Genomic DNA, 22,516 nt, shown 5'->3' with positions numbered 1-22,516 from the left:
GCATACTGGTGCAAAAGGTTCAAAAACAGCACATTCACAAAACTTCTCAGGAAATAATAAAATCAGGTCCTGACACTCAGAGGCGTCACTGACTGAATGTGCGATACAAAAGAAAGGTTAAATATTGCCACAGAGGTTAAAAGTGTCATTTCAGAAGAAAAGCAGTATCTTGAATTGTCATCAAATCTCATACATCGATCAGCCATAACATTATGACCATCTGGGCACCCTGGTGTTCACAATGTTATGCAGCCCCATACCAACAAACTGTGATGCACTGTGTGTTCTGACACCTTTTTCAGCAGTCTGAGCTACAGTAGCTTGTCTGTTGGATTGGACCATACTGGCCAACCTTCACTCCCCAGGTGCATCAATGAGCCATGACCCTGTCTCTGGTTCACAGCTTTTCCTTCCTTGGACCACTTTTGATAGGTTCTGACCACTGCAGGCCGAAAATACCCCGCAAGAGCTGCAGTTCTGGAGATGTTCTGACCCAGTCGTCTATCCATCACAATTTGGCCCTTGTTAAAGTCGCTCAAATCCTCACCATGCCCATTTTTCCTGCTTCTAACACATCAACTTTAAGGACACAATGTTCACTTGCTGCCTAATATATCCCAAACCAATGCCACGTGCAATGATAACCAGATAATCAGTGTTATTCACTTCACCTCTCAGTGATCATAATGTTATTGCTGTACCACTATATAGGAGAAGTATGGATCTGAATGACACCATTTCACCAGACTTGAAAGTGAATTAATTTAAACGGAAAAAGGCTCCTGTCTCTCATGTCTATTGTATGTTAAGAAACGTCTCTGCTTTATCTCTCTTTTGTTGTATTTCAATGCCCCCCCTCCCGTGTGGACAGAGTTGGAGGCTGATGTGACATTCATGCTTATGCCAGACATCAGATAGAGCTGGGGACTCTTTTTGTGCACAGATTTGTTTAAATGTCACATGCTGAATACGCCACTGCAGCTTAGGCCCAACAGGATTACGTGTAATGCCATAAAAATATAAATCTGTTTCTTTTACAATTTGACATTCAATTTTTCTTTTTACAGAATTTTCAACTTTTAAGTCACAGCAGCTTTTTCCCAAAAACTGACAGAGTTTATATTTTTGGGGAGTTAAGAGTGAACTAAAGAGGCACATGGGAAGAATTGGGTCAAATGCAAATTTGACTCAGCGCTTGCCGTCTGATTACATTTGACATGTAAGGAGTGCAGAGACAGATTTATACAGCAGGGCTCATGGACTCTGGTGAGGGACAGTATCTTCACATGGACTGATGAAGGTTGCCTCTCATGTTGCACAGTCACAAGTGTGTGTATCTCCTCTGACTAATTACTTGACGTGATAATGACAAAGATAATGATAAAAGCAAGCTAAGAGCATGGCCAACACAAAGCTCTGAATGGAGCACTGCTCACTCGTGTATAACAGTGACAACAGCTGTTTCTGGTGGGAAATATACGCCACACTTTCCATGTCAAGCAGAGATCAGAGAACTCATCTTCACATACCACAGCTCCCCATTTTAGGATCAAAAATTCAGTTTGACCTTTTGCTCTTCAATAATTCACTGCTCATTTTCTCGTTGCTTAGAATAGTGAGGAAGGAAGTGCAGGAAAGGACCAGTGTGGTGAAAATGCAACCCTGAACACCTGAGTGAAAATGTTAAAGATCTGTAATCCTGATGCTCACAGCTTGTTACTGCACCAGCATGTGTGTTGGGGTCAAGGGACTATGTGACATTTACTCTGAGAACTGCCAACAGTCTGCTCATGTCCATATTGTGCACCATATTTTCAGGGCAAATAATTAATGCCAATGACAGTGGTATTTGGCACGCAGAGTGACTCCCATGGATGTATAATCTCCCAAAGCCCACATGGCCCTCTCCCCCTCTCTCCCAGCTCCCCCACCTCCATCTCTCCAATGGATTATGTTGGATCCTCATTGTCTAAAGTATACCTGCATGACATACAATCACACACATGCACATTAATTAACACAAACAAAATCACTTTTACCTGTATGATCTAACGTGTGATGTGTCACAGCCGCAGTGACAGTAAGCTGTGATGCACTTTTGTTGCTTTGATAATAAGACACACATTTTGCAGTGATATTTATCATTTTAGTGAATGAAGGACAGGCTGTTCTGAACTCGATATGAACTTTTTAAAACAATGTCATTTCATTTGGAAAAGATGAGTTTTGACCTGTGATTCACAACAAACACACCACTGACTGACTGAAGCTTGAAAGGGAAATTGGCTGAGTAGAGTGACTGTAAATGATTCAAAACTTTGGCCACCTTCTTAAGCGTCAGTTGATGCAAGATTGAGAAGCACAAGATTTCTCTTTTCTTGGGAGTGGAAAAGCACATGCATAATTTCTTTATTTTCTTGGCTTTTTTTCTCTAATTTGGAATAATCAGTCCAGTCACCGTGCTAACTCCACTGTTGACCTCGGGGAGGTTGCAGAAAGCCATGTGCTATTTCTGTGACAGGCAGCCCGCCACTTCTTTTCACTTGCCAGCAATAAGCTTTACTGAGGGGGGCACAATGGGCTCAGAGGTTCATCATATGCTCCTAGATTTCACCCTGTCCCTGTCCCACAACAGGCAGTTGCTTTCAGTGAAAAATCTCTACCTGCTCAGCACCAAACAGCAGACAAAGTTAGCGACTAGCTGGTGAACACAGTGGAGCAGCCAGATATTTATTACCTCTTTCAGCCTGATAATGTAATGTTGCTCTGTGTCTGTTTGCTTTCAAGTTCCCAATAACATCTTTATAATGCAACAATATGTTAATGTTTACACCTTTCTGCATTGTCCCCAAGGGGCCAAAAAAAAAAAGTTATGCAGCTTCAACGTGACACCTTACATCAATATATGTTTGAACTTGTGCAAACTGCTGGTAGCCAGTGTGATGAGTGTACCTCTGGAAGTGTGACTGTACGAAGGAGCCTCCTGGCTGTATGCTGGCCACATCCAGCACCTTCACAGGGTTTTTAAAAGCCATCTCGGTGCTGACCGCCCTGAAGCTGCTGAAGTCATGATTCCCCACCAGCAGGGCCGCCGCCTTGCGCATGGCTCCCACATCCAGCTCACTGATGACAGACAGAAACAAGAGACATTTTTGTTTAACAAGAGATCAGTGATCAATCAGCTGAGGTCAATAGGCTTCCTAAATCAACTTTTGCCGGCTCATTGTGATATTTGCGACCCGACCTTCATGAACAGCAGGGTGAAGTAGCTGGGATGCAGTGTAAACATTAAGTACAATGGGTTTATAAACAGAATAATTTATTGGCTGACTTATACAATGTGAAACTTTCTGAAGCACTATGCCACGTGACAGAGCAGAGCATGTCAATGACCAGATCCTTTGAGGGAGAGAGTGGGAGTGGGAACGGTGCTCGGATTCTCTACAGTCTCATGCTTCTGTCACTGCTTAAAGATGATCTGACAGAAAGTGAGATAGAAGCAGAGCAGGGAAATGGAGGAGTGTGCTGAGTGACTCACTAATTAAAATCTTGACAGCTGATTTATTCTTGCATTAAGTGAGAACTTTTTAAAATAAAGATGCTTGATCCTTCGCAAATCAAGTTGGTCTACAGTTTATCCTTTCATAAATAATCAATCAATCAACTTTTCAAGATTCTAATTTATGTAGCACTTTGGTTTAGGATCAAATATGTACAAAAATGAATGACATACTAATGCAATAAACTAGGATGGTGAACATAAATATTAGCGTGTTTGTTAGTATTCCCATTAGCATAGCTCAAAGCACCACTGTAATACAGCCTAACAGAGATGCCAGCGTGGGTCATAGTGTTGTTTTTATTTTTAATTCATTGACTAATTTATATCTCTTATATACACATTTATGGTTGGAATTGAACGCAGGATGCTGCGGTAAGGACTTGACCTTTGTACATGGGACACACACTCTATCAAGTGAGCCACCAGGGTGCTCCGAAATCAAGCAATCCAAGGTTATTGCCTTGGGCTTTGGGAAACTTTCACTCATTTTATAGACGATTCACCGAAAAAGCCCCCATTGAGTTTAAGGGCTGGTTGTTGGTTATAGTTTTCAAGGAAAAGAGCAAAAACTTTTGCTTACATCACGCAATTAATCCAATCTTTTCAAAAACCCTGCTGCGATACGATCACTGGATTTCAAAAAAATCTTGAAAAAGTAAAGGAGATAAAGGGAGTATCTCACAAGCTCTTAGAAATGTAGTAGTAAATTCAACATTAAAATGAAGAATGGAGATGAATGACTTTTTGCAGTGGAAGAAACGGGGGGGGGTGAGATGATGAGGAAGATGCAGATCAAAGAGAGAACGGAGAGAGAGGCTGCTGAGGCAGAGGCGCTCAGGGGTTGAAAGACGAGATGGATGCTGAAAATGAGACAAGGATAACGAACCAGAGACACCAGAAACAAAGGAGGGAAGGTGAAATAGAAAGAGGCAGAGAGAAAAAAAACTATAGCAGAGAGAAGGAGAAGGGTGGGAGTGGGAAAGAGAGAGAGAGAAAAAAAAAACACAGTCAGGGTAATGTGTGTGGGTGTTGTTCTGCATGTGTATAAGCCTGCAGCTTATCTTGCCCTACTTTCCCCCCAAAAAGTGAAGAGCAGACAAATGCTCATACGTATGCTTTCTGAAATGTGTTTCTTCACGCTCCCTCTTTCCAATCACAGCTAAAAGCACTCGCCATTTCATCTGTTTCTTCCTCTCTTTCTACTCTGTCCATCCTTATTCCCATCTCCTTTCTCTCCCTCCATCTCCTTTGTTTGTTTTTGGGATGTCAGCTCGGATGAAACACTTTGTTTGACTGGCCCTAATTTGCAGTTCCGGCATGGCACGTGTGCATTATGCATGTGTTTAACGTGCCATTGTTTCTGCAAGGCTTGGCATGGGCTTTACTGAGGGTGTGTCTGTGTGTGTGTGTGTGTCACTGGACCTACTTGTTAGAGTGAGCTTGAGCCTGAGCTCAATTTTAATTCTTAAGGGAAATCAAAGGATGAAAGATGACGTGTCTGATGAGTGAATGAAGGGAGAGAAGGTGTTTAAAGTGGGATAACTCACGTGTTGCGGAGGCTCCAGCAGAACTTGAGTTCTGTGAGGGGAAGCAGTAACTGGTTGGGGATTCCCAAGGCTATCCGGTAGACGTAGGTCCGAGACTGGGCTTGATAACGGGCATGGAAATCATCAGGCACACGGTGGGCATTGGTGATCCTGGCAGAGTGACAAAAGAGCAGCTGGAGTGAAACCTGACATCCATTTAGCTGTAAATTGTAGCTGTACTGTATGCCTGACATTGTGAATGTGCAGTCATTTCTTCAAAAATCACAGAAAATAATGTCAAACATTTGAATTCTGGTGGATGTTTAGACAAAAATTAAACAACCAGACATCAACTGTGCTTCATTTCTTCCTCAGATTGAAGCCGTCCCCAGACACAGAGGGTGTTAATACTCATTTAGTACTGCCAGCAAGAAAAACTGTGAACAAGTCATTGTCCAAAATGCCAACATTGCAGCTTTTTACACAAAAGCACACCCGTTTTAGGGCTGCCAAGAACCCTAAAGAGCCAAGTGCTTATGCTCACAGAGCTAGCATCAAAACATACTCAAGAGGCTGGAGCTGTTTGCTCTGACTACAGCGGGGGCATGGACACTATTTGTGTTGTTCAACCCTGTTTTACAGCACATGCAGACTCTCACCAACCAGTCAAAGGCATCACAAATACAAACTATAGCAAAATGTAAAAGGTATCATACAGAGCAAATATTACAATAAATAAATGACTTCAATTGTTGTGACTTCAGCATTTTCTTTTTAAATGGTCAAAAGTTTAACTGAGCAAGACCACATCAAACTAATGCCTCTTAATGGCTACTTTCATTGTCATTTATTATTCACAGCAAATAAATAAAGTAAAATCTCTCTTCAGTAAGGCCGAGATGTATTGTAAAGTGACGATACAGGGTCAAGTGGAGAATCTTTTTTTGTTTAAATCTGTAAACTGAAAGAACAAAGAGCTGCAGTCAACTGCGTGACTGTGACTGCACACACCACACGAGCACCCGGTAGTGTTCATCCACACACGCCAGTATGCATTCATGCACGTGTGTATGTTGTGTGTAAGACAAGGGGTATAGGCGTGTTGGCGTGTATGAGTGTATAGCACTGTGAGAACAATGATGAGCCAATAAAAACATCCCATGTATCTGCACATACGTCTCGTTTTCTGTACACAGCAGTGCATGTATATGTGTGTGTGTTTGTGTGTGTGTGTGTGTGTGCACACACAGTGTTGCATTTGTGCCACCGTAGAGTCAGAGAAACTAGGTTACGTTTCCAGGGGAGGAGATTGGGTGTGACACGTGGCAGAGGAAACCCTTGTGTCTGCCTTTAGCGCCTGCTCCAATGTTTAGTGACAGGCTTTGCCTGGCCCCTAAACCACACACACACATAAAATTTTCATAAGCAGTGTACAAAGCATGGCCTCACACATTTGGGAACTGGGGCATTGTGTGGCATGGCACCATTTGCTACTCAGCAGTTTCCACTTGTGCCGCTCATTTTAGGTTAATTGAGGCCCTTTTTCACGGCAGTGCAGAAGATAAGTGAACCCCCGACTGGAGAGATGTTTTTTACAGCGTAGGGTCTATGTTTAAACCTTGCTTTGCCGCTCTATCTCAGGAGGCAGCAGACCAAAGCTACGAGCCAGGAGCCATATTCTTATTGTTGCTGTAACAAAAACGTCTTCCCTCCAAGTAAGATGTAAAAAGAGGGTTTGGGGTGCCAAAACTGACAATGTGTTTTCATGACAGATGAAGAATGAAAACTTCTATCCAGTCTGAACACAGGGAGTGTGTATGAACATTACTGGTAGTAGAATATTTCTGGCACTGTGTATATGGTTCAGAGGCCATTAATAATTCCTTTTATGACACTTTATGAAGTGTCTTTCTGACATATGATGCATCTGAAAACAAACAGTATGTTTACGCTGTAAATTTCTCTGCAAGTTTCAAGATAGTAATTTCCATTTAGCTAGATGAGTGTATCTGTATCTCTGTGTGTGTGTGTGTGTGTGTGTGTGTGTGTGTGTGTGTGTGTGTGTTAATGGATGCTATAGACCAAAAAGCAGAGCAGGGATAATCCTTTCTAACCTTCTCTCTGCAGGTTTAGGGATTAGCGGGATGCTGGGAGCTTCCCTTTCCTCCCTCCCCTCTTCTCTCTCTCCGTCTCCCAAATGGCTCGTTCTGTTTCACACTCACTTCTCTCCTCTGTCTTAATTCAGACTGTGTCAATATCTGTTTGGTGTCTTTCCGCACCCTCTCTCACTGACTACCTTTATCCCTCACTATCCGTACCTGCATCTCTCTCCTTTGTCCTTCTCTCTGTGTGTCTCTGTGCTCCTATTCTCTTCTTCTCCTCTCTCTCAGACAATAAAAGCTGCTGACTAAATATCACAGCAGTCTGTAGCCATAAGAAAGTGACTATGGCTTTGAATAATGCAACTGTGTGTAATGAAGGGATTAAAAAGAGGAGGAGAAGAAAAGCAAAGGGGAAAAAAGGTGGGGCACTACCAATCAGGATTTCAAGTACTTACATACAGCTCAACAGGTGATCTAAGCTACTGTATGTATATGCTGGCATAGATATTAAGAATAGTTATATCACACAGATATGCTGTTATGCATTGTTATATATAGGATGTATAAATATGACAATACATTAGTGGATAAGTATGTGTGCTTTAAGGGTTTAAACACAATTCTCCAGGTTTCTGTACAGTTCAATTATCCAAAGGATTTAAGTCTATTTGCCAGTTTATGTTTATTTTGTGAACAGAGTAATGTGTTTTTCATGCATAAAGAGGGTAAACTTGACCAATTCAAATATATTTGACAGAATTCCTCCATATCGATATTTGAGGGGATGACAGATGTAGAGGTCATTCCCCTCTTGAGTGGAAAACACGTAATATTCAGCATCTGACATGATGTATTTACATTCACACATTCAAAAATAATTGAAAACATTGAAATGGTACACACAAATTAATCCAGAAAAGCCTTTGTTTAGTGTAAAGTTATTTTCCAGGTGTTGAGCTTCATAAATCTATCGACTGTATATTTATGATGTTGATATTTTACCCACAACAGTGTCCCAGGTCCTATGTGAGACGGGAACAAACTGAACAGCTTTCTATGTTACTAAATGTCCAATCTGTGTCCAAGTCTACAGACCAGTTATTGGTACAGATCATTGTTAATTCTGATCACTTTTTAAAGTTTTTTATTTATTCACTTCTGGTATCGCAGTTCAACCCACTTAAAACAGCCACCTGCTGGTTAGTTTCACGGATCATGAGTAACATAGATATGAGGGGCATCACAGATAATGTAAGACACTGGAATTTTAAGGCAGGAATAGTACGTACTTGTCTACTTGTCTACGCTTTTGATGTCTCATTGTTTGAATGAAATGTTCAGAGAGTCCTTCAGAGTGCTGTAACACTGAGACACACAGCTCAGTAACAGAACAAGACTAATGGAGCCATAAACAAACTTTCATGCATTCAATTAAATTATGAGAAAGGGTCCTTGGGATCAATCTGAAAAAAATTGACTTCACAACTGAACAAGTTTGTTAAGTTTAACCTGAGTCCTGGCTCACCTGATCTGCTCTGTCTTTAAGTAGAAATTAAGGGCCTCAATAAGAATGCCCTCAGTAAACGGCGGCAAATTGTTCTTGCGTTGGAGGTCGAAGTGGGCAGAGTTAGAGAGGGCGTGGACACCTCTGTCTGTCCTGCTTGAGACTGACAGAGAGACCGGGTTGAGCGGCATGAGTTTCCTTATTGCATCCTGCACACAAACAGAGGGAACATGTTATATTGTAAAAAAAACCTTTTGAAAGAATTACTTTTGAACTCAAAGCTTGCCACAAATAGTCAGAGAAAAAAGATAGATCAAGTAGAGCTATAATCGGCAGCATGATGTAACAAAGTCTGCGATCTTTCTTTTCTTTCCAGTGTGTGTGTACGTTCTGTTTCTAATATAATTTAGGGCCATTCTATGCCTTTATTAGAAATGCAGTACTAGAGACACAGTAGAGAGCTGACAGGAAATGAGGAGAGAGAATGACGGGGAATTAGATGCAACAAAGGTCTTCTGCCAGATGCAAACTGAGGATGTTATAGTTCATAGTCAACAGGTGAACTCCTGGACAATAAGGACTCCCTGGGGTATTAGTCACCATTGACAAGGTAGAGTATAAAGGCATCACATGCTGTTAATACTGGTATACTTCTGAAAACGTGTGCATGTGCCCTCCCTCTCACACTCATAATTCAAGCCTCAGTGAAAACCATTTCACGGATATAAATGGGAAGGACAAAATCATAGAACCAAGCATCAGTATAACACAATAGAGTTCATCCATAATGACCATACAGATGAATGAACACCTAAGAAACCCTATGACGGTTGGATTTATAGCAGGACTGTTGCATTTTACTGCATTAGCTAGGTGTGTACCTCATGAAGTGTCAGTGAGTGTAATGCACATTACTGTGTGTGGTTATCAACATAACTGATGGTATTCAGCATGAACCAGAATTAGTTTGCAGGACTAGACCTGATGTTGCAAGGACGAAATGAGGAAATGCTGGATGAGTATTGGAAGATAAGACACTAATATTTGGTCCAACTTACCTCCAGGTGGTCCTGAACCCCTTTACTAGGCAGCTGATGTGGAGGCACCTTCACTACACCGCTACAGAAACAACGATAATCAAATAATAAATCAATAACAACACCAGTTCCCAGTAGCAGTAAACAGTCACCTGCACTTATAACCCACCTGTATTTTGTCCCAATGTACTGAAAAAAGATGAGATAGCGAGCCCGGTTGCGCATGGTCGGTCCAGATGTGTGTCACACTTCCTGATCATAATGTTTATAAGAGCGAAACGTTACATCCGGTCAGGGAAGGACGACTTTCACAAACCTCTGAAGCGCTCATGTGTTTAAGGACTGAAGAGACGCGACAGACTACGGCAGAGACAACACAGCACCGCGACCTCCAACACGAGTCCCTTTCGAGTAGGCTCACGGTTGAATTTGTAGTCCGGAAGAACATTAGAGACTCCACTAGCAGAGTCTCCATTGAGGTTGTAGAGGAGCAGGTTAGTGTGTCAGTGTTATCAGTATTATCAGTATGTTGTTGTTTACTCGATATAAGATCCAGGATAAAAGTTAAACAGAAAAGCTCTCTCACACACACACACACACACACACACACACACGCGGACATCCCTCCTCGAGCCATCTTTGGCAACATGTTTGTCCGCACGCACTCAAACACATGTAAACTGCAGTGTAAAGTTTCAGGAGCACGCTTTCTTCTTTATGTCCGAGGCTTTTTTTTTTTTTTTTTTTTTTTTGTAGTCCTGTTGGTCCCTTTTTGATGGCGTCATAATCCACAGAGTGTGTGCCGTCGTGACTCCGACCAGCCGCAAAGCCATCTGCCTTCAACCATCGAGACCAGAGACTCTGGTTCAGTGGAGATGAGTCAATACAGTGAACACGAGCAACGGAACCGCTCAGAAAGAAAAGAGAAAGAGAAACAGACATTAATCTTATATTGTTAGAAATATGTGCCTGATAATTAAACTGAAGTTCCCTTTTTCAGTCACTTATTGAAAACTACCGACAAAAATCTGGATTAAACTATAAAGAGTCTGCATTTTTTTCATAGAGTTTTAAAGGATAACACAGTTTATTATTTCAACACATTTTTATTTTTCAGTTGTCAGATACTCGACTTTGTTAAAAACTTTAGATATGAGGGTTTATAATAGGATTATTTTATTAATGTAATTATTGATGAAGTAGCCCTCATTTGGACAATTCAACAGTACCTGTTACTCTATTAGTGTTTGATTGCATCCAGGTTTTGGCAGAACAATTATTAGTAGTAAGTACAGTAAATATCACACTTTAATTTTAAAATATGACTAATCTCCCCTTGTTAGGCTCATTATAAACTGTATATGGACACTGTAAGATTGGATGGATGATGGCGGTCATTGTACACTCATACTGATTATATATTGTCTTCAGTGAGGTTGTGTGGCGACACTTTCATCCTCCCATGATTCCTCCTGTTCTCTGGAGTCGTTGCGGCGGGTTGTAACCAGTCGGCGCTCTCCTCTCCTCCTTCAGTCTCCACGGTGCAGCTACGCCTCTCGCCTGTGTCGGCAGCAGTGGCAGCAGTGTAGTAGTAATCTGCCCGCCGCGCTCTCCGCTCGCATTCTGTGTCACGGTGCCACCGGGAGAGGGGCGACAGACTGCTGCGCGTCAGGGGATACCAGTCACCATCCGCACGGTTCAAGCGACATCCCGCCGCGGGCAATGACATTTGCAGACTGAAGTGGGAATACACGAGAAAACGCAAAAATGACGGTGGACTTTGAAGAATGTATAAAAGACTCACCCCGATTCAGGTAAGGCAGCTCCTCGTAGGCACATCACAGCGGTGCGCAAAAAATGGCACACCTTCTTTTACGCATGATTTTTTTTTTTTAATACTGGGGATTGAACGTTTCCGCTCATGCAGAATTTACAGCGGCATCAACAGGGTAAATGATCCAAGATGTGGAGTGTAATGATTCGCTCATGTGTTCAACAACAGGATGGCGTTTTTCCTTCATTTTTACATTTTTGATCAAATCTTCAATCATTTGCTTTGAGTATTTTTCAGATGTCATAGTTGACATTTTATTAAAACATGTATTTGCATTGTAAGACATTTGCTGGAGGACATGCGTGTGTCAGTGGCTCTTATGTGATAGTCTGATTTTTTTTTTTTTGAATGTGGGTTGTGACGTTAGCTCAGTGCATATGAGAGGAGGGACACTCACTGCCACGCACAGTGAGGATCCATTTTGCATTTGAGTGTGAAAATAATGAGTGATTTTTAGTCCTGATGCCATGCTTGCATCAACTTCATCATGTGCACTGAATAAGAAAGGGGACCTTATTCAGTGTGGCCTTATAACAAGTGGGATTGTATGAGTGGACCATCCTGTGTGTGAGTGAGTGTTGCAGCATGGCATACAGGTTGGGTGCAGTCTTTTCATGTGCTCATAGAGGAGGCCCTGCAGTCACCCTGTGTGGAACGAGATGCCCTTGCAGCAGCGTTGGACTGGCAGGCGAAAGAGGCAGCAGGGAGAGGGGTACACCCTCTCTCTGCAGGGACGAAGCTCGTATCCTGGGCACTGATCCAGCTGTTCGGCCGCTTGCCTGCCTGCTGGAGGGTTGTAAGCCACACTCGGTCCACGTGCCAGTCTGGCTGCACTCCTGTGCAGGCCGATGGGAAACTAGCAGAGGAGATTCTAACAGCATGTAGGCCAGGGTTCCCCTGATATATATGCCAAGGAGATGGGCTGGTAGTGATGTTTATTCAGTGTTTTACTGAGAAGGAGCAGAATGTTCACTTATTATGTTTAAAGACACATTTTCTCTGTATCTCTCTGTATCTTTGTCTCCTCTTGTCAGCGTCTGGTTCCCTGTTTGCTCTCTGTTCTCTGTGTTTGTCATTTTGTTGCTTCTCTCTCCCTCTTCCTCGCTCTCAGACGCAACTTATCCTGTTTGCTGAACGTTCTGTGACTAACAGATAGTTTGTGATTCAAGTGAGCAAGCAGATAGTGGAATGAAGGAAAGAGACTAAAGGAGACAGATATTCGATTTGTTTCTTAAATCCTACCTCGTTGATGGATGGCCGGGGCGGAAGGTCACAGGAAGAGACACACATTCAGACGCTTCCCCTTCTTTCTGTCTGGTTCACTTTCCCATGCGCTTATGAAGATTGCTATTTGAAAAATTCCACCACTGATAAAGGAAGCTGATGTTTCCTTGGGTTTACACGCAGTAGGGAAAATGATGATCATGATCATGGTGATGAAAAAGGGATAATTATATTAATGGTCAGTGTGACCTTTACATACATATAGCTGCAATGCTTTCAATTTATAGAACTGCCTTCAAAATATTGTAAACTCAACATTATTGTCCGTATATTTCAATGCACAATAGTTTTCAGAGTCTCGTCCTGGTTTTGATCATATTGGGATTATGATATTCCATGTGTTGGGTTTGGTTTCTGGACAGTCTGCTGAACTGGGCCTGGGGAAAATAGTAACAGTAATGGTTGAATCCAGAGCATAGTTTTACCTCATGATATAATGATACACATATCCAGGAGCTGCTCTAAATACCTAAAAAAAAAAAATTTTAAAAAAGGGTTTTGTCCAAAGAACACACTCATGTGACACAACCACTACCATTGAAGAAAGAACAAAATGTCCCACTCCACTCAAAAATGTGTTTTTCTTCTTGTTCCTACAGTTGAATGTTTGAGCTTCACTGAGCAGGGTGGTGTATGTGCAGAGTTTGAAACTATACGGATGTTCTCACATTCAGTGGAAAGTTTCTCACTGAAAATCAGATATTAAAGCCTACAAACATGAACTTCTACAAGTGTGATGTAAAAATCTGAAGCCACCAGTGCACAAACACTGAGAATGGACTTTAAAGAAGGAGGCATCTTGTGTCCAAAAGGGACAAAATTAGAAATGAACAAAATTTAATATTCATAGATTCTGGAATATTTAAGAGGTAGAAGGAGTAGACGTCTTTTTAAGGATTTTAATGTGGAAACACATTAGGACACACATGCTGACTTTTTATATGCCGATATCCATGTCTAGAAGGGATCTTTTTGAAAACAGTGAAGGTGAAGGCAGTGACAGTAGAGAAAATTACGGTCATTTTGAGTTTAACTTTCACATAATCGTGTAAACCAATAGCAGCAGGTGCACATTTAATCAAAGACAGTCCGAATTTTCAGAATTGTTCATAATACTGGACTGACAGATGTCCCTGTTTTCTCCTCCTTGTTGTGTCAATCTGAATAAACAGCAGAGAGCTGGTCGTGTCTGTCTTCCCACACATGGTGCTAAAACAGCTCACACACACCCTCTCACTGCAGGTCTTAACTTGTCCCAGCATTTACATGATTGGGTGAGGATGAAAGAATTCGTAAAGGTATGCCTGGGTATCTATAACACATCTTTTTGTTCAGTCTGCTTCACTCATATTCTATACTAAACTCCCTTTATTCTTCTCTGCCCTCCCTTTTATTCAGCAGTCACCTGCTGCGTTCATTCATTCTATAACAAAACCTGAGCATGTGCACCTGCCTGTAGTTGTTGGTACGAAATGTTTGTCATCTGATTCCCTGAAGGCAATTGGGAAGGCACTCATAGACGTTATCATGCTTGTGGTTTTATTATGCTGGCAGAACAGAACTGTGGTCGGACAAGTTTCCAACAAGGTCATTATTATAAACTAAAACCAATTGACTTGAACATGATATTTGATAAGCAGTGTTATGTATAGCACATTACTACAGTGATAACACACATAGATTACTGTGATTATCTTACTCATCCACTAACAAACAAGTATAACACATCACTTTTTAAATTTTGTAAATCACCTTATAGTTGCTGACCTGGTCATCCTAAAGGGAAAGATGATCCTTGTACAACTTATATTTAGTCCTTTCATAGACTTTACTGTTATGATATAAGTATTAATATGCATATGTGGGTGTGAGCTGTTGCTTAGCAACACTGGCGGTAAGTGAGACAAACGAGAGCTCGGAGGAAAGAATACAGAAAATGTAAGAATGGAAGAGGAGAGTGGGTGCTTTTAGAAGACGTCGTCATTACTTTGAATTTCCTGAACAGAGAGTTTCATTTTGTCAAAAGTAAGCTGAGTGATATCAGTTTCAACTCAACAAGAAATCTGATTAGATTGTTTTGTTTTCAGACATTTCACAGGCAGTAAAAGTTAAGTAATTAGCAGGGTAATTAGATTTATTAGAGTAAAGTGGTAGTTATTGTAAGTAACTGTGGTTCTGGGTGGAGTTGATTAGAGATAATATAGCATACAGCAGGCCTGTCTCCACCACATTAACTCATGTGTATCATATGTGAACTAATAATAATACACTGGATAAATCCATGAGTGCACAGATCTGAAGAACCAGCCGCACCTGTCTGCCTCTCTGTCATTTTTCTCTGTCTCCTTTTCCCACCCACAGTCCGTACACAGCGCCAGGCTGTCCAGACAGGTTGAGAGAATGAGTCAACAACAGGACTCAGAAGGTGACAGGAGGAGACAGATTGGCAGAGTGGACGCAATAGATAGAGTTGTTATTATGTAAGTGTGTTACACAACTTAAAATGGTGTCATATTTTACCAAAGTACAACAGGTTTAAGATGAATTGGTGACATAAGTTCAAGACATAGCTTGTTCAAGACTGGAATCTTGCAAAAGATGTTTTACAGTAATCAACCACAAAATCATATTCAGCTAAACTAAACCCAGTGGCCATGTAGGCTGCTATCAGTAATCATCAATACAGAATTATTTCCCATGGGACTGCGTACGATTGTGTTACACTCACCACTTTCATATCACTTGAAAGTTGCCAAACCTGCATGTGAGCTTACCTCAAATTCAGATAATCTCTACAGGCTTCAGGTTTCTGCTTGTCACAGCACCGAGTCAGGTACAGTTAACAGTTGCTAGACACATTTTTGACTTCAATCAGACACATACGTTTAGGTAGATGTTTAACTAACAATTAATAGAAATATTATTGAAAGCGCAATGTGGCCAAGTCCAATTTGCAAATCGCAGAAGCTGCAGTTTTTTGATAAAAGTAAAAATGTTTGACAGAACAGCATTATAATGGAGTACTGTAGTGCTGACCACCTACAAGTCACGTTCTCCAGATGTAAGTCATCATGTATCATCATATTAACAGTTTTTTCAGTGAACATTAAATTTGTAATGTGAAAATGATCATCTCCACACAAATCGTAAATCATATCGCAATCTGTCCAAAAAAAACGCAATATTATGTTTTTACCATATTAAACCCTAGTTAAAGTCTTCAAGCATCTAATCAATAATGTTAATTTTGAGTGTCCGTTATCTGCTGCGTCTTTTTTGCTCCTGACAGGTGTGCTCCTGTGTGTTGCTATCGTTACTTAGATGAGAGGTAACAACCTTTCAGAGCAGTCAGTGTGCTTTTTGATAGCAGCAGCTCCTGAACCCCACATTCTAGGTATGTCTTATTATGTCGACTGAACCTAAGTGATTATTTTTTCATTCCCTTCCTCAGCACTTACTTATAAATACAAGATGAAATTACTTGTGCTGCTTTTCCAGCCCCAGATGGTTGTGTTAAGTCCCATAAGTCCCATTAAGTTAACGCAAATCAGTAGCCTTAAAGATTTGGAGACATACCTATAATATATTCTTCTTAAGTTTTTATACCTTTTTAGCGAACTGTATTTGGTGAAAGATTTGAATTTTAAAAAGAGGCTTTTGGGCCTATTATATGTGATTTCCTACATTATTTTAAAAGCCTGTCTCCATTTATTGGCAGATTAAAGTGCTTTTTGATGATATGTCTGGCGCCCTGGTTTCTCTTAACTGTCTGGAGTTGAATTCCCTACCTGCGTCATCATCACCTATAATCCCACTTTTACACACATCGTCATTTTGTTTGTCTGAAATAATGAATTCCTATTGGTCAGCAGCTGGTGAAATATGTAAATATGCACCATGCTGCTTTCTGCTGCCAGAGGAGGGAAAGTAGCAACGCTGTTGCCAAGGGTGACCAGTCAGTTTAGCGGGCATGGCAACTACTTCTTCCTTCGCCTTGGTCAAGGATGTAAGGAGAGGCTGATATTTGTCCTTTTCAACACAGAAACACACACAGCTATCAGCAGTGTGTGCCAGTGGAGAGAGAGCACAGGTGTGTTACAGAGTAAATGAAACAGTACATGGTGACCTTGAAACAGTGCAGATGAATTTACATTAGAAAAAAAAATGCATTAAAATGCTGAATAAGATTATCTGTTGCCAAAGTAGGCTGACATTGAGTGCACTGCGTTTGCTAATGCAATGATGCCTGGAAAGTGTCTCAGACCAAAGTCATAGAAGTGTGACGTGCCAGGTTTCACCCACTGTCCTTGTCTGCTTGCCTTCAACTTATTTTGGAGAAAACCTCTTTCAGAGCCACCGTGACCCACTGAACTTCACCAGAAATAGATCCTCTCTACAACATCGAGCCCTTGGCAAGACGTTTAGAGAGATTCCAGACCACTCACATTAAGTTGCTAATGTCAAGACACTCATTCCCAGCCACTCTCCCTAATGCATCCATATACGCAGGAGATGTGCTCTGATGAAAGGCTGCCGGCCTAGAATCCCCATCCTTTTACCCTCCATATATGGAGGTTCTCCATCCATGATAAAGCCTTTATTGGTCCTGTTTTTTGTTATGTTAAAGATGACTTTAACAACATTGCTCTTTTTTCTAAACCGCTTAGTCCCAGAACTTTCATCAGTGTTTACTGGCAAACATCAGCAAATCTCTGGCATTTGGTCCTTATCTTAAGGGATTTGCCCTCTGGGTAATATTCTTTAAAGCTATACGAAGGTCAAAGTATTTAATTCTTGCTCAACTTAATTCCACACAGGATGTATTTATGTAGGTTTAATATCTCCATGGTGGGTCAAATAAATCAGTAGATGTTTATGGTCTTTTTTAATCCGAACAAAACAGAAAATAATGTAAATAACTGCTAAACTCACTCTACCTCTATGTTATTCTTGCCATTGTGAGATACATATACAGTGTATATAGTATATAACTGGACTGGAGTTTTTAGCATTTTGAATATTTAAAATCTATAGAGGACTTGAAATTAACTAAAGAAAGGGATTCAGACCACATTTCAGTGCTATAAATTTCAATTTTAAGTGCACACAGTACTTCATATTTATTTGTTAAAGACCGTTGTAAAGGTCCTTTCTTGTGTTTTGTTGTTGCACAACATGCAGTTGTTTAAATTACCTTTTAAAAACCTTGCTGTTAACACCCACACACTTGTATTATGGGATAAACTCTGAAAGGTTGGGCTGCAGTAGATTTGGGATCAGGGAACGACAGTAATACAGAGGATAGTTTGTAGTAAACTCCTAATAATGTTGGTGATGAGATCAGACTGTCTTCCTCCTCCCCAGGCAAGCAACCGTTTAACCACCAGCTGACCTTTAAACTCTTGTGACCTACAAGTGTCACAAAAAGACAATGCAGAGCATCTGGACTCATAAAATTCTGTATCTGACGTCCCCCATCAGTTCACATAAATATTTTAGTTCCCTCTGTGTGTAAAGGTAGAGGCCTTGGTGAAACGCTCTGACTGTGAACTGTAGGAAACATGTCTTTCATGTCAGAAGCATGAAAAAAATTGTGGTTACTTCAAAGGAGCTGTGGCAGTGGAGATGTGGTGTTAGTGGGCAGGAGGATAGGATTTACTAGGTGTGGTTCTATTGGCACTCCAGCATCTACAGTATGTGTTGTCAAAGCTTCCAATGTAAAGATCTGTGGTGCTCTTTCTCTCCTCTACAAAGGAAATTCACTGCTGAAAGACAGTAGACCAGTTGAACAGACAGGGCAGCCCCACCCTGGTTGTTTTGCAAGCATGTCTGCCTCAAATTGATGCCCCTAGATTTTTCAGTACATTAGAGCCATGTGGCATCACAAAGGTTGAAATGAGAAAAGGCAGAAAGACGTCAGAGCACAGTAGCTGAAAATACAAAAAATAATAAGTAATTGAGAGTTTTTGCCAGCCCCGGAGCTTCCAAGCTACATATTTGCCCACACAGCATCCTGTGTGGCTACTGTTGGCTTGGAAACATGGTGGTGTGCAGTGCACGGACTACGATTGCTTCTCTGCTTACAAATCTGGAATTCCTGCTTGCTTGCCCGCTTGCCTCTCACATGAGATTAAGTATTTACCAATAAACAGGATCTGATGTCTTAATCCAGAGTGATCATTCATATAGAAGCCCAATTCAGATGTCAAAAGAATAATAACAAGCCACATGTAGACTTAAGAGGAAATCTTCAAGCTTCTTCAAGCTCTGCCAGAAACTAAAGCATCACATTGGAGCAGGTGTGTCACTGCAGTCTTCCTGTCACTGATGATTGATTGAATTAGGTCTACAACACATCAAGAAGGCTTAACAGGGATTTCAGCAACTTTGCTTTTGAAAAACAGAGACTATTTTTCAGTCCCTTCAAATTCAACCAATCCACATCTGTGAAGATGAGAACATCTCACAATTACTCTGTCCAAGCAATTTTACTCTCACTGGAACAAGTTGCCTTTGATTTTTATGAATTACACAAAAACAACCTATTTTTGCAATTTTCACTCTCTCCAACTATTTAATCGCATTATTTAACTGCATGCATCACATTCTTTTAGAAAAGCTGCTGTGAAATCAGATAGTTTTGGCTGTAACACTGTGAAATCCTGCAGGGACTGGTTTTTCTCATTGTGTTGGTGGGAACTGTTTGGTATCTGTAAATCATTTATACTTACTCCAGACGTACTCTATTTGAAAAGGGTCCTGAGATCACTTTTGTTATGAATTGTTTTTCTTAGAATTGTTTCCTGACACTGAATATGTGATATAATATAATGCTAGAGTGTCACAATTACAATTATTCTGTTTTGCCCTTAAAAGTTAAATAGTCTCAGTCAGAAACAGCATGGCTGTTTGTTTCAGGCTTAAGAAAATACAAAATTCAAGTTTTGGAGCCATTTAAAGTGAAAAACCTCACTTTCCCCTCACTATTTGTGTTAGTGATGCTCAGTCAAAATTACTTCAACAGTGAAACACGATTTTTAATTGTAACATACATGCACGCTGACAAAATCTTCAGCAAGTGGGGATGGTTATGGGTGCAGTAACTGGAGACTGCATGTGGTTTTTATTGTCCTTATCTGGTCTGCCTTGTGTTACACGTGTATGCATATATGTGTGTGCCTGCTGGCGAGCATGTAGGCTAATCATATTTTCATATTCCTGTCTCTTCCTGCTCGTCAGGCATACAGTAGTTTGACATGTTCACGAGAGAGCATCAGTCCAGCACGTGGACCCTTCCACTGAATCCACGCTGCAGCAGATTTTCTGCCGCTCTGCTGCACGTGCTGCCGTGGGACTTAGTGTGGGACCCATATATGAAATAGGATTATCAGTAACCACACTCTCTGATTAAATCAAGTGGATAGCCTACACTCCCTATTAAAGCTCACACACTATCAGCCTCTTACCCTGAGAACCTCAATACAATTTCCCTTCCTATTCAGCAGTGGTGTGCAGGATAATGTAGAACTGCTGAAATTGGTTTGACACAGTTTATGTCTGATTGCAGTTCAAAGGACTTGTGAGCCTTCGATTTCTTTACTTGTTGGGAATATTAATATTTTTTCCAGTTCAGGTACCATTTGCCATGATTTATGGTTTTATCCATAGCATCAATCTGACCTTTAACCTATCTAGCCTGGGTTATTTTAAGACCTGTCTTCATGGTACAAGTTGATGTCATGCTTCACAGGAGGATGTTTGAACTGCTAGCTACAGCTGATGAAACCTGCTAAATAAATAACACTAACGCAATAAGATGGTTCAAAGTGGTCTCCAGCAGGCTAATTTTAAATCAAGAACCATGTGAAATGCCTTTAAATATTGACATCGTGGCTATATACATGATATAATTCTAAGAACTGAGTCTAAATATACACGTGCCAGGAAAAATACCAGCATAAAGTAACCGAACCTAATATAACCTAGCACTGTTTCATCCATGCACTTTGATTTTGTGTTTTTGATGTTGTTGGTGGTGTAAAGGCTAAAATAAGATGTCGCCCTCCAAACTTTCTGTGCATACAATATTTTGGCATCTAGAGAAGCCTAAAGCTTGACAGACCTGCAGTGCCTACTTATGGTTGCTAATGTATGACTGAACAGTTAGTTCCAGGGGTTTAGTAAGCGGTCATTTAATTGTCATAGCCGTAATGCTCCTGTCTCTGTACTCAGTTTTCCAATTATAGAGTAGTGATTGATGTTTACGTAGAAAAAAGGGTAATAGGCAATTAATTGAAACCTCCCAATTAAAGTAATGACTTCTTCGATAAAGACATTACCATCAGCAGCAGCATGCGCTCTTAGCCTATTGCATTGCTCACTAGTCAATCTAGCTCAAATTGGGGACATTGTGAAAAGGATTCTGGGCATTATTTTGAAATGACCCTATATGAAACTTTGGAAAATAACTCTACTATAAGGTCAGTTGGGTTTGCGGCAGATGCAGGGGTCCTAACTGAAACCATCAAGGCTCAGAGCAAATGTGATTCCCTTCACGAGTTACAGAAAAATGTGGCAAAAATTGAACCTTCTCACAGGGCCCACTGCAATCATTCACAGCCCCACTGAGATCAGGATTTGGTGGGGAGTCTGTTAAAATCCTGCCAAGGCCTGTTGAAACTCGAATCAAAACTATTAAGTAAATTGCCTGCATCTTGTTCCTGGGCTGCTTTTTTCATCTTGGCACTACATAGTATTTTCTCAGTGAGAAATGTTTGTCTATCCTTGGGTGTCCTGCCCAGTTTAAACTCTTCTTTTGTCTTCACTAAACTGCAGATTTCAAGGCTTTTCCGGTTTCAAAACCCTGTTTGCTGGTTTGGCGTGTTTTTTCGCCAGTTATATATATTCTCATAATGACTGACTGCCAAACAAGCAAACTGACTGTTGGTTTAGGCGTACAGAGTTTATGGAAGCCATTTCTTAACTGTGAACCCCGAAACTTGCCGTGTTGCCGAGTTTACTCCCCAGGAAGTCGTTAAATCACACTGGGGGATACATGCAGGACCAGCCAGCGTGTAATATGTGGAATGACGACGACACGTTTAAGCATGCATGGATAAACCCTCTCAAGACATTAGTACATGTATGCACACATGCATAAAGTTGTTAAACATATAGCAGCATGTGTGTTTGCACGTACAGTACACACATTAAAGACTGTTGGTATGCAGCATATGGTCTTATAGTGTGACTTAACCATTTATAGGGTTGTCTTCTGCTGGGTGAAAGGGTCAGTCAGCCAGTCGTTTCTCACACTGCAGAATAAGAAGGTCCTCGAGAAGAGCGTGGTGTCTCCAAAATGAAAAATGAATCATAAAAAAATGGGTCCAAAAACAGTGAGGTCTTTGTCTGCAGAAACAGAACTTTCAACTTCATGGTGGCTTTTTGTTTGTTTTGGATTTCTCATACACAATTTTGCAATTCTTTATACAGTAGAGTTGAAAATAAAGTAAATAATTTCTTGTCTCGAAGCATTTCTTGGTCAGGATAAACCATAAAAAAAAATTTTATTTTTTTTTTTTTTTTTTTTTTTTTTTTTCTCTCAATAAAGTGTGGGGGGAAAGCCCTTTCACAAGACTGTCTATCCATCACACACAAACACACACAC

General features: G+C 40.9%; 2 protein-coding genes across 7 annotated transcripts in view; one reads left to right on the top strand and one right to left on the bottom strand.

Moving 5' to 3' along the window:
- Positions 1–7,853: 7,853 nt before the first annotated feature.
- pusl1 (pseudouridine synthase like 1) lies at positions 7,854–10,279 on the bottom strand. Its single transcript, XM_051415159.1, has 3 exons — positions 9,901–10,279; positions 9,753–9,813; positions 7,854–8,903 (listed from the first exon to the last, which is right to left on the bottom strand). The coding sequence occupies exons 1-3, from the start codon at positions 9,954–9,956 to the stop codon at positions 8,712–8,714; spliced, it is 309 nt and encodes a 102-aa protein (XP_051271119.1). The 5' UTR covers positions 9,957–10,279; the 3' UTR covers positions 7,854–8,711.
- A 1,035-nt stretch (positions 10,280–11,314) lies between these two features.
- The window catches only part of LOC127371910 (arf-GAP with coiled-coil, ANK repeat and PH domain-containing protein 3), a 55,532-nt gene continuing 44,330 nt past the window's right edge, over positions 11,315–22,516 (top strand). For 3 of the 6 annotated variants that reach the window (XM_051415142.1, XM_051415144.1, XM_051415140.1), the window contains exon 1: positions 11,316–11,545. In XM_051415142.1, coding sequence (XP_051271102.1) covers positions 11,499–11,545 — 47 coding nt within the window. In that variant the 5' untranslated portion in view covers positions 11,316–11,498. Of the gene's footprint in view, positions 11,546–22,516 lie in introns of all 6 variants that reach the window. The other 3 variants (XM_051415143.1, XM_051415141.1, XR_007886483.1) reach the window with 2 other exon arrangements.

Source organism: Dicentrarchus labrax, unplaced genomic scaffold (genome assembly GCF_905237075.1).
Source record: "Dicentrarchus labrax unplaced genomic scaffold, dlabrax2021, whole genome shotgun sequence".
In the NCBI taxonomy this organism is placed as follows: Eukaryota; Metazoa; Chordata; class Actinopteri; family Moronidae; genus Dicentrarchus; species Dicentrarchus labrax.
This window is presented reverse-complemented; position numbering and strand designations above follow the sequence as displayed.